Below are 13099 nucleotides of genomic sequence, written 5' to 3'. Positions count from 1 at the left end.
CGTGTGAGACAAATTTGGGAGCGGTTGAATTTGCATTACAAAATGACGGCGATTGAATACCGAACAAATTCTTTCCCTTTTCAAGATGCAAAGTTTCCGAGATTATCAGTCCACTCCCCATATTTAAGAAAATGAAACCACAAAAGCAGAGAAGCATAATAATGTAAAAAAAAAAATGAATAATAATGTAAAAACAGTGTATGAAGCTACCTCTCCCTGCCCTTCATGGCATTTTAGAGGAATGAGGACAGGTAGCGCATGGAGAGGCCTGCGGTTGGCATTGCACTGGGTTCATTTGTCTACTCCGTATCTTTCTGAGAGGACTCTAAACGATGGACAATTTCTTCTCATGTAACTCTCTGATTAGCAATTGGGTTGACAACTTGCGTTGCAAGGATTCACAGTCCACTTTAAGACATTTATCGCTGCGGGTTGCAGTTACACGAGAATGGTAACTCAAATTTGACTTTTCTGATCAGACGTTGCCGATGACATCTGACTGAAAAGAACCAACGATCAGTATAGAAAAAAAAAATGTGTGCTACATTGCTGTTTACAGTTCACTTTTACATCACTTTACTACAATAAAGGACATAGCAATCACAGATTTGTTGATTACACGTATTATTTTTTTTTTGTCATTGCTTACATCCTTTGTTTCGTTTTTGCTGTTGTTAAATGCAAATTACATAGGACTGAAGGCAGTAGAAATATGTGTGTGGGGGACTCCTATGAGCTCTTGTTAGTCTTTACACAGTGTACACTTGTGATAGATGAACTCATCCTCTGTTCTGAAAAGTGCGAATGGGTTATTGTGAGACAATTCTACATTTCCTCTGCTTGTAACTGAAACAGATACAGATGACTGCTGATTCAGACAGCTTACTGGCTTTTTAAGTTGTCATACATACATTGTATGAACTAATATTCTTTGCTAATGCCCCATTCCTTTTGTGTGTGTGTGGGGGGGGGAGGGGAGGGTCATTTTCGCATTGGCTTTTGGATGCTTGGATGTATGCGTGTGTGTGTGTGTGTGTGTGTGTGAGAGAGCATGTGTGTGCATACATGTGTGTTCAAAGGTGATAAACATGTGTACTACCTTTGGAGGAAACAAAGAAAATGTAGAGCACAGCCACACACACAGACAGTTAGCAATGATGACATACATGTGCAATATTCTTGTCCATAATGCCACAAAATGGTGCTACAAAGATTAAAACTTTACAGTAGTTGCTGGAGGATGGGACCTATAAAGTTGTCGTCACTACTTGCTCCAACCGGACACAGCTCCAAACATGGCCATGTGATGACTGGTCTCCCAAATGAGTCTGCACAGTTCTTGAACATAAAATCACACAGCGTCACATCACTTGGCCAGGTCCTCTCGGTTTGAAGTCCCTCGCGTGTTCGTATCTCCGTAACAGAACATAGCCGGACTGGTGACGGAGCACTGGGTTTGAATGTGGGTGTGGCTGGCTGTACGGAAGGGTGGTGGGGCATTGCCGTGACTACAGAAGGGAGGCCTGGGCTAGCTGGTGGCTGATAGTACAAACATTGAGTAAACCACAAACTGGAGAAATGTGACGACGATGAGGAATGTAGCAAAAGACTTGACTCCGTGGCTCTTGCGTTTCACTATTCGAAGCGGCACCAAGACACTGTTTGGAGGAGGACAAAAAGTGAAGATTTTAAGCCCAAGCCAGACTGTTAGTGTAGACATACACACACACACACACACTGATGCACACACTCCGAGAAGTGAGATAAAACAAACTAAACTGATACAACAACCATGCTCTTTTTCAGTCAAAGTTGAAAAACAACACAGAATTGTAGATATAATACATGAAGACCCTACAACTCCCTGATAGGGACTTCGTTTGACTTTTATGAATGAGTTTGTGACACAGGGCCTCTAGGGAGAACAGTGCATTGACTACTGATAGGGCCACCCTGTATAAATATGACTAAATAAAAAAATAAAAAAAATAGGGACATAGGTAGTGTGTGACAATTTACAGAAAACGAGGCTCTATTTTGTTCCATTTTATTCATACAACTCCTTCACAATTATTGTCTTTAAAAGGGAAGGTATAGTATTAGTTGAGATGAGAATTCAGCTTTGAACTTTTTGCAAGATATTTAGAAACAACTTTATGAGATGTTAAAGGGCATGCAATTCTATACGATTTTAGTATATTTAATTCAATGCTATTTCAGTGTTATGTAATCACTGCATCCTGCATGTCTACTCTGACTATATATGTATCCGCTTATAACAACTATACTTACCCTTTTACAAAGACAAAGACGATGACAGAAACGAAGAGAAACTCAAAAAATGTGACCGCAAGAGACTGGTTCTTTCTGCAAAGACACAATAGGAAGATTTATCACAGGTTATACTGATACATTCAGCACTGAACATCACATCAATTATATAAACACATCAAGTTTTAACTTTGCCTTTTCTACAGTACGTATTAATAGTAGTTTTCATATTTTGATGTTGCATCACAAGCAATAAAACCACTTCAAACCAAACAACAACAAAAACAATGAAAAGGGAAAATTAGTACAGCCATTTGGTATTTGCCTCGAGAATCCTTCAGAAGTATTTTCTACATCAAACAGTCTTACAAAAGAAAAAAAAAATCACACAAGATCTGCTTGGGAATAGTTTATGCTTGTATTGAGAATCCCAAGGGTATTTACGGCTGTCTGGTTTGTAAATCTTCTCCTATCCTAACACTGTCATGTCATGTAAAGATGGCACAAGGATAAAACAGCTTGGGTTGGGGAAAATGGAAATGCGACTCACAAAAATGACGGGAGGTTGTCGTCCTTGATCTGGGCGCCGTTGAAGCTTCCGTCGTTGTGACCCTTGACCTTCCGGACCCCTGTGTCGTCTCGTCGGTTGCCGCTGAGGTTGAGGGTGTCGCGGAAGTCCTTCCCGCCCTCGTCCCTCTTCAGCCGATCCATGATGCCCTGGATTGGTCTCATCTCTTGGTCTGGGGCCTGCAGGATGGCTGCCTTGAGAGGCTCCTCCTTCCTTCCCTCTTGGATGGGGTTGAACTTCAAGTGACCTTTAATGGGGTTCCGGACGGCATTCCCCTGCCCGACATCGCTGCTGCTGTCATCGTCGTCTTCGTCCTCCTCGTCCTTGTAGCTCGGCTTATCGTCTTTATCCTCCCCTCCCCCCGGGTCCGCCCCTGCTTCCTGCTTATTGTTGGCGTTCTCTGCATAGTCATTGTCCTCGTCCTCGTCTTCGGTCTCGTCGTCCTCCTCCTCCTCCTCCTCTGCGGCCTGGTTGGCACGGTCGTCATGGTTTCTCTGCCAGGGCCGGATGTTTGGGGAGGGCTGGTTCGCCAGGAAGGGGTACTCATCCTCCCCGACTTCCCTGATCTGTTCCACCGCCCACAGTCCATACAACTCGTCGGCTGGAAAGATGCAATGAAAACACTATTTTATAATCTAGTCCTGCCTTTATTTATGAGCTTTTTCAAGAATGTTTCTTTCTTTATGAAAAAAAAGATAAAAGAGACAAGCTGTCTCATTGGCTGCAACTATGCACAGAAGTGAGCCTGTCATGGTGCTCATATTTGGCTCACAGACATTCTAGCTTGTCTGCAAATGCTACACTGATTACTGCAAAGAACTTTTGTGCTCTTATCTGATATACCTTTGATGAAGATACCAAACAGAGGTTAATTCTTTGTTGTATTTAAACTTGATGCTACAATTGCATCTTCAATGAGAGCCTGGAATTCATTAGAATTTTGAATAAGGATTGATTTGGAGAGTGACAGTAAAATTTTCTTCCAGAACATTCCATGTCTACAGTACATTGGCAGGTCTGGCAAGAACTTTTCTAGTAAATATGCAAGCAGTGTAAAGAGGAGACATTTTGACAGGAGCTTTCGTCGGATGACATAGCATCACTTACTGTTTGAGGAGAAATCCAGCCAGCCCTTGGATCTTTCCTGAGTCAGGTAGATCTGGACGGTGTACGGGAACGGCTCCTGAACCCCTCGCTCAAAGAGGACCAACGTCCACAGCCCATCCTCCATGGCACCGCACATCAGTGTGTTGATGAAACGGACGGTGTCCGACTGGAGTAGGTTTGAGATAATACAAAAGTAACAACACCATTACACACCGTCTGCATTGTCACTCTCTTCATCTGGGGGACCTACTTTGATGTGTGTGCATGGTGATCATTTTTACTCTTTTCCCTATCCAAATTTTAATGACTATATTGGCTGCTGTATGTTAGTAATATCTAGCATATTTAATCCACTTGTCTACTGACCTTGTTCAGTAAAATAACTTTTGGGAAGTCTTAGTTTTTATTATTGTGTTCTCTTATCTTTTTTTTTTGTGTGTGTGGATATCACACGGGATTCAAATACTCATCCTCATTTTAAACATCAAAATCATTCCCCTCATTTCTCTTTCTAATCTCTCTCTCTCTACTCATCTCTACCCCTCTATATCCCCCCTCATCCATCTTTCTCCTCATCTCTCCCTATGATTCCTCATTTCTCCCCATATCCTTCTATTCTTCCTCATCTGCCTTCTCCTTATCTCTCAACTCATCTATCTCATCTCTCCCTTTATCTCCCTATCTCTCATCTCTTTCATGTCTTCCCTTGTCACTCTTGCTCCTCATCTCACCCCCATCTCACTTATTTCCCTTTATCTTCCATCATGCCTCTCTCTCTCTCTCTCTCCTCATGGAATCAGTAGGAGGAAAGACGATCAAAGTTTCTGAATGACATTCCACTCTTCTGCTTCAGACACCTCTCAGACTGTGGCTAAACTTCTTCAATGTTAAAGTGTTTTAGTTAGGATCTTCTTGAATGGAAAGACAGTGGTCAGTAGAACCAACATCTCTCAGGATAGGACAAGATAAGAGTAAAGGGAAGAAGAAAGGAAATTAAACAATGTGCTTCAGTAACATCCGTGGGCACTCGAGGCTTTCAAGAAGATGAAAAAATTCGCACCACTGGCACCCAAGGGTATCAGTTATCATCAAGTATGTGACTCTTGAAAGAAGTTTATACTTGATGACTTTACATTACTTGCCTGGGGGAAAGTCTCTTAGTCATGACGTTATCTTTTGCCTTGTTAAACATAACACAAATAACTGACATAACGCAGCCAGGATCGTGTCATGGGGGAGAAAATTCTCTATGTCACTCAACATAACGCAATAAAATAGATGGCTTTGACAAGAGTGCTGAAATGTAATACTTAGGAAATTAACATTATTCTATTAGATAAAAGAAGCACCAGGATTAAAGGAACACTTGCATCTCTTGTGGGTAAATACACCATTGTTCTCTTTTATTTGTATAACTATTTACCTTAAAGACACCCAGTCGCGAGGATACATGGACATATTTCAGCCGCGGGCGGCAGCACGTTAACTCGCTTCCGAAGTTGCTACGAAGCGAAATGTGTGTGTGCGCAAGACATCCCTAAAGCAATGTATCGCGCTATAGTATCTCGTTTGCTCGCTTGATTGATCTGAGCGCGGGGAGTACGTTTTGTGTAATGTGAATTGAATGTACTAGTATGGTATACTGTATGTACTGTGTGATGCAATGTTCGCATGAGCTATAGTAGCTAGCTGCCTAGCTACGACGTGTACGCCTTCTCTTCATCGCACCGTCGATCGTCGTCACTCGTTAACTACACTGTAATCGTCAGATCAGATTATATATAGGTACAGGTAGGGTGGCCATCATGGACGATGACACATCGTCATGGGTAGCAGATATTACCGCCGAGTTGTCCATTCTGAACGCGGACGATTGGGTCGGAGACCCTGTGTCTTGTGTAGCCCTACTACATATCGACCACCCTTATTGAAACCGACCGCGTATAATTCGCGCACTGAACACTTAGTACGCACTTCTCTGCGCGCAAAGCACATAAAAATGGATTGGCTTTGAATGTAGGTGAGGATGGTGTGGGAAAACGCGATAATTCATTGTTCATTAATGGTTTTAATCAAGGACAAAATTTCGAATGAATATTTTCACCGAATCGTAATGACAGCACAATGTAATGTCTATGGAAGTTTCTAAAAGGCTTCTAAAAAGCTTCGTACAACACGGTGTTCAATACAACTCGGTTTGCGTGCATTGTCAATGCAAAAACAGCGGTCGATCCTATTAACGCGATTTACCGCGGGGAGCTGAAGCGAGGCCACGCAAGTTCGTCGGCGATATTTTTGCACTGAAACTTCGAATCGAAAACGGAACAACGGCATTTGATAGAGCTGGATTTTCTCAATCACGTAGGTCAAGTTTTTTTACGTGAATTTCAGTGTTAAATATTCTTATCAAGCAGATAAACATTAGGCGGTCGATTAGTAGTAGGTCCAACCATACTTGCCCTGGCGTGTGTAAATTCAGGACGGGGAAGCGACTGTGCCCGTGCAGGGCCAACGGCCACAGTTGCACTGCACAGTGTAACTGTGGCCGTGATAGAAGGGGGCTGTGCACCAACCGACATACCTTCAAGTCGAAGTAGGGCCTAAACTAGAATCTATTATTGTTAGATCTATCATCTTTGAACCTTTAGTTCCCCTGTTTAAACGTTAGAGTTCTACCAGATCTATTGGGTTAGACTACATGTATGATGGAGCTTGCGATAGATCTAACGTTATTCATTTTTTAAAAATTTATTTGCAAATCCTAAATCATATTCTTGGGGAATTTGCATAACATGACTGATATGAAAAACTTCTCATTTAATGGGACCAATGACATTAAACTGACCCAGCAAATGTCATTTCAATTACGGCATTATCATAATTTGACATAAACGAGAACGCGGAATTATACATAGAAAAATAGGCCTACTTGTCGATCAAACGCGAATGCCCTAAAGTTACTGATACTAGATTAGAAAAAGTCATTCCACTTCAATCACTGATTCATGTGTAGACTTCTACTTACACATTATCTGGATCTGGATTCCTTGAAGTTGTTGACTTGGCCAGCTGGGGTTGCTTGATTGGCGTAAGCCGTGGCAACACAATTCCACCGTGCATGTCGTAACACGAATTTGCACATTCTAAATAAAAATTCCTGCAAAACTGTTCATGCAACTCCAGCAAGTGGAAAGCAAAATTTTCATCGGCACGCTGACGCTGAAGCCTCCCCCTCTGGTCTCTTACTTGTCCTCCAGCTAAGAACACGTCTCTCTGCGTTCTCCACTCGTCGATAGCGTCAAACAAGTAGATACGTTGCCTCGAGTTGGACGGCTGTTTGATCTCCATTGTGAGGTTTCATTACTAAACCAAAGCCAAGGCTAAGCCGAAACAGTACAGCACTTTTTATTGCAAACAGTACTCGCATACCACACACAATATTGATACTGACATACCGGTACCGACGACTTTCTATCAACTTTGTTATGTTACGATCCGGCCCAACGTACTGTAAGCTGTACGTATAACACATGCAGCTGACGCAGCAGACAACATTGCACGATTCGCGATGAGATCATAACAACCTGCCATATGGCCATATGCATTGCAACTTGCTATACATGAAGCTTAGAGTTTTAATATTTCTTCATCAAAGCATATTTATAAATACCAAATATTAAACAACGTAATATATGAATAATTTATGATATTGTTATATAATATTTTCAGACATTTTTAAATATTATTGCCTAGATTGCTGAAATTGGCACCATAGTGCATATAAACAGAGACTGGAGCCAGATACGTACGTACGTACACCCGACAGCTCTCACTACTTGTTGTGTCGCGGACCGGGAGAGATTTTCATGCGCATGGCTGTTGTGCGGTTTTGTGCATGCACCCATTCGGCCCCATTCGGTAGGTATTCGGGCGTCCATGTTGAAATTACAGTGGACAGCTCGCACGGCGCTCGTGCCCCATCAGGTTTTCGCTGGTGCGCTGCGTAGCGTCGTGTTCGGCATTCGGTACGTACGGGGATACAATAACGGGAGGAGCAGCTTGTCGTGCTTTTCTACTGAGCTGCGAATCGCCTGCGACGACCGGCTGCCTTTAAGCATTGCTAGTATAACATTGGATATTTAATATTTTGTATCATTAAACTGTTTGGTGGTATCAGATGAAATGCTTCATGAATTGACATTGACACATCTAACTTCACTACGAGCAGCATAACAAGCATTTGTGACTGTTGTTTATTTCCATGTGAGAAGATAGCTGGATAGCCCATATTCAGCTACACTAAGCTGGTCTTCCATGTGGTCCAGTTGGATGTACTTGGGGCGGGACCACTTCACTGGGTTAAACACCCTGCTCTTTGCGATGAATGAATGAAGCGGGATCTTTTACGTACATGAGTTGTGACTCTCTCACACACGAGACCTCCATTTTATGTCCTATCCGAGGGACAGAGTGTTTTTGCCTTTTGCTAGAGGGGACAGTATGATTACACACAACACTGCTCAGTCCAGACTCGGGGTTCGAATCCGGGCCGCTTGGGTCGGAGGCAGACGCGCTACCGACTGAGCCAACTCACTGCCCTTAAACTGTTAAATAATTTGACTGATTGATTTGAAAAGGAAACTGGCCATGCATTTCATTGGAGTTGGTGGCCAGTATGATGCAAACAAAAGCACACAATGAACACACACACAAAAACGAAGGAAAACTATAAACATTGCTGTGAATGGGTTAAACTTTTGAAGTAAGAGACAGGCAGGTGTCACCTTCTGGACGGAAGGATGAGCCTTCTTGAAGGTGATGATGACGTCGATGAAGCAGCGCACCTCGCCCGCCGGGTTGATGAGACTGGCGTTGAAGTGGATGGAGTGACCCTCGGCGTTGGCACTGTTGCCGTCGGAGAAGGAACTGAAGCTGAAGCTGTCCGGAGAGCGGCCATCGTAGCTGTCATCTGTCCCAGGATTGAGAGCAACACCGAGAGAATGACCAGTATTAAAATTCTGCTCTGTGTGTAACAGGATTGCTCCTCTACCTCATATCTCTTTCTCATCGACAAGGTCAGCCACGTGAAATGGATTTCCTCACTTGCACAAATTGTGTCTGTCATCCACGAAATTCTCAAACTACTATGCATGTCTGGCACAACGTATGCTTAAAGGGATGGTACAGTATTGGTGGAGAAGAGAATTGGGCTTTTAACTTTTTGCAAGATACCAAGAAAACACTTATTATATAGTACAGAGCATACCATTTTAAGAGGAATTCAAAGTTTATTTGATGAAAATCGGGTTTGGAATGACTGAAAGATCCAAAAACAAAGTAAAACAAAGCGATCGTAATAAAGTGTGGGTCCCACACTTTATTAGAATCGCTCTTTTTGGGACATCTCAGCCATTTCAAAACCAATTCTCATCAAATAAACGTTGAATTCCTCATAGAATTACATGCTCTTTCATATTTCATAAGAGGTTTCTCATTATCTCACCAAAAAATGTTAGAAACCTGAAATTAGGTCTCAACCAAAACTGTACGATCCCTTTAAAGTTTTGCACCATTTTTTAAATGATTCACTGCTGCTAAATGTTGTTTCAAGTTTTTCAAATGACATCGAAATCAAGAGACCCTGAGACACTCACCTCCATAGAAAACCTGAGAAGATGATATTTGGATTTGACAGGGAGACATCCCTGTACAAGCTAATACTCCTAACTTGTTTTTCACATACCTGGCAAGAGAAGACTCTAAGCTTTGATATGATGCATAACTTTCCTTAGGTGAAAGCTAAACCAAATGAAAGATCCCTCATATTACAGTTAAAAGACAATTACACAAACTGTTGATAAGGAAAACCAGAGAAAATGGGTCTAAAACTAATGTGACTGTTCAAGAGCATATCCATTAGTGGCAATCAGTGCCATATTGTGCCTGACACAACAGATGAAAGTAAATTGCCATGGCAACTACTATCAATGATTTATTGGGTAAATCTGACATCTAGCAGGCTATGTCCCATTATCTCATCGTCAAATGTTCATGTATTTCTTCTCGGTAAGGCAGAGTGACATGATTTTTTCTGGCATCATGAATGTGGAACCAGTGTTTCCTCCCCTTTACCCTGTTAAGTGTACGATATAATGGCACTTTCAACTGGACAGGTGCCTGTAAATTAAGCACATTTGTACCTCATTTCCCATCTGTGAAGTTTCACAGGGGCTAAATGAATATTGCATTGCATCATTCAGGAAAATGGCCCACAACAAAACTTCACTCAGATTCACTGAAATTCAGATGGCTACCAGCATGATCATGATATGAGACAAAATTTGCTCCAAACATCTCTATTTCTTCCTTGGCAACATAATGTGAGATAACTTGATTGCCAAGTGGTACTTCCCTTACAGGCCAATGATTTACACCTTCATCAAGTTCCTCCGCCAGAAATGAGGCAGTTTGCGTGAAAGAAAGATTCTTCAGCCATCATGTCTGACTTCACTTTGGACAACACCCACCAGTTTGTTGTTTTCAAATTTAACATATCTGGCTGTCAAGTGGTACCTGATCCAAGCTTTCGCAATGTCCCTAGGCCACAACTAGGGAAATTTAAAGGAGGGGGGGGGGGGGGGGTAGTCTATTTGAAAGAACGTGAACTCTCCTGCCATCTTGACTGATGACTTATGAAAAAAGAAATCATCTTGCTCGTTCATCAACCCCTCACCTGGAAGATTCTCTATCTCATTGCATTCCGGAGAAGGAAGCATGTCTTCACTGAGGTTGATGTAGGAAGCAAGGTAGAGCGTCGAACCACCTGCTGTCTCCGTTGGGATGGGAACGCTCGGCTGCACCTGGCTTTTCCTGAAAAATAAAATGAGACCACAGAACCCTCTAAATTATTTTTTCTCAGTCATCTGATAAAGACATAAAGGGTTACTGCTGAACATTGTGGCCACTCAGAGACTGTTCATCTCTGCTGACGTGGGCTGTACATTCATTACTGACATGGATGAGGGAATAGTCCAACATACAAAAGTTTTCATTTCATTTCATTTCATTTATTTCCACATTAAAAACAACAATCATTACATTTCAAGTCATAGTATAAACATATTCATTGCGGGGGACCAATTAAAGCCTTTCAGGCTTGTTGGGAATAGGCCCCAAATTAAATACAAGACTTTCTCAACTTACAATATATTGGTACAAAATATATGGACACAAATGGTTCACAATCAAAGCAGGATGAAGAAGGAAAAAAAGAAAAGAGTAAAATACTGGCAGAATATACAAAACCATGTTGCTATTACATACAGAAAGTGCGTCTAAAATTGTTTCTGAACTGCTGTAATGATTTGCAGTTTTTCAGTTCCTTTGGTAAAGTATTCCACAAAATGGGACCTTGGTAAAAAATTGTTGACTTGGCTAATTCGGTTCGGTAGAGGGGAGGATGAAAATTTTGTTGGTTTCTTGTATTATAAGAATGAATACTGCTGTTGAGATGAAAACATAGTTGTAAGGGGGCTGGTAATGCACCAAATAAATTCTGTTTTGAAGAACAGAACTAATGGGTGTTATCATCCAGCTGTCTTTGAACACATACATCACCATACTGCCAAATCACTTAGCTCAATCTAACACGACTATCTTTTTTGAAAAAGCTAAATTTGCATCAATCTGTCTACCCACTCATTTCTTTTTAAAGTATTCAATGAACATCTTTAATCACCACTGTTTTCTCAGCTACATTTTTGCAGAATGCCAGAAACTCTAGTAGATGGTATAGGACCATGCTACTTAGATTTTTCAATCTGGAAACTTTATTATGCCTGCAATTATCTTATCACCTCAATATTGAACTAGAGAAGCACTCTGAGAGCGCAGACCTCCACCAAGCATGCAGCTCATTTCCACCACTGATCTTGTTCTTCCACAGAGATCAGTGATTTCCACCCATACATACTTATAGCATTGTGTGCCGAAAGCCGCCCGATTTCCAAATATACAACAGCCTTTGTTACGTCATAAACCCTCAGCTGCACGGCGCGCCTCGCCCTAGCAGAAACTAGAGCATGCACTTTAGTGCGCGCATGCAAACCTAAAATACGTGCAGCCTGAACTCCCAAGTTCATTGACCCTACCTGCCAAATTATCAAAAATCCTTCATAAATTCCCCCCCCCCCCAATTCTCGGATCACTACCAAAAGTTAATCGTTTGTTACTTGCGTCATTCTCAACCTTTCCTGCAAGTTTCATCCCAATCCGTTAACTACTTTTTGAGTTATTTTGCACACGGACAAACTAACTAACAAACACACAAACCAGCGGTAACGAAAACATAACCTCCTCCCTTGGCGGAGGAAATAATGGAACACTACAGACACCACAGCTAGTTATAAGGTTATTTATACCAAAGTATGTCTCGATCAAATCTTTGGAAAACTGTTTGGCAGTGTCATGGCATCAGCCCCCCAATCTAGTGCAAATTTCTTCACACCCCTTAAAGGACAAGTTCACCTTCATTAACATAAGGATTGAGAGAATGTAACAATATTAGTAGAACACATCATTGAAAGTTATGCATTTTTGAAGTTTTTGTGCAGTCACCGCTGGATGAGAAGACTACTGCAGTGTATGATGTCACATGTGTACAACAATATAAGGAAAATATAAGGAAAATTTTGCAAAATTTCATCTTTTGAAAAAAGTACACATTCCCTTGACTCGTTACTGACATATGTTATGGGTAATAGTATTCCCATTGTCTTTAGAAAGAGGCAAGTCAAGAGCTCTTTTATTATGCGAAAAAAAGTGGAAAAATGTTGAATTTTCTTTACATTTTCTTTATACTGTTGTACTCATATGACATCACAAGCCTTAGTAGTCTCCTAATCCAGCGGTTCCAACACAAAAATTTTAAAAATTCATAACTTTTGCATCGCTTGTCCAATTTTCCTCAAACTTTCACTGATGTGTTCTATTGATATTGCTGCCTTCTCTCAATCCTTATGTTTTTGAAGGTGAACTTGTCCTTTAACCTTCTCAAATCTCCCAAGGTTACACAGCAAGTGTCAAATCAGATGCCATGTTTGCTATCACCTTGAAAACCTTGTACCAACCTCTGCATAAAGCGATATCCCTGAT

General features: G+C 41.5%; 1 protein-coding gene across 1 annotated transcript in view; it reads right to left on the bottom strand.

Moving 5' to 3' along the window:
* Nucleotides 1-1102: 1102 nt before the first annotated feature.
* The window catches only part of LOC140241702 (uncharacterized), a 134269-nt gene continuing 122272 nt past the window's right edge, over nucleotides 1103-13099 (bottom strand). Inside the window, exons 14-19 of the mRNA XM_072321448.1 lie at nucleotides 10680-10816; nucleotides 8731-8915; nucleotides 3947-4112; nucleotides 2822-3440; nucleotides 2293-2367; nucleotides 1103-1658 (exon numbers count right to left, since the gene is read on the bottom strand). Coding sequence (XP_072177549.1) covers nucleotides 1529-1658; nucleotides 2293-2367; nucleotides 2822-3440; nucleotides 3947-4112; nucleotides 8731-8915; nucleotides 10680-10816 — 1312 coding nt within the window. The 3' untranslated portion in view covers nucleotides 1103-1528. The remainder of the gene's footprint in view (nucleotides 1659-2292; nucleotides 2368-2821; nucleotides 3441-3946; nucleotides 4113-8730; nucleotides 8916-10679; nucleotides 10817-13099) is intronic.

The sequence above is a fragment of the Diadema setosum genome, chromosome 18 (assembly GCF_964275005.1).
Source record: "Diadema setosum chromosome 18, eeDiaSeto1, whole genome shotgun sequence".
NCBI classification, from domain to species: Eukaryota; Metazoa; Echinodermata; class Echinoidea; order Diadematoida; family Diadematidae; genus Diadema; species Diadema setosum.
Note: the sequence above shows the minus strand (reverse complement) of the source record. Positions and strands in the feature narration are given on the sequence as shown.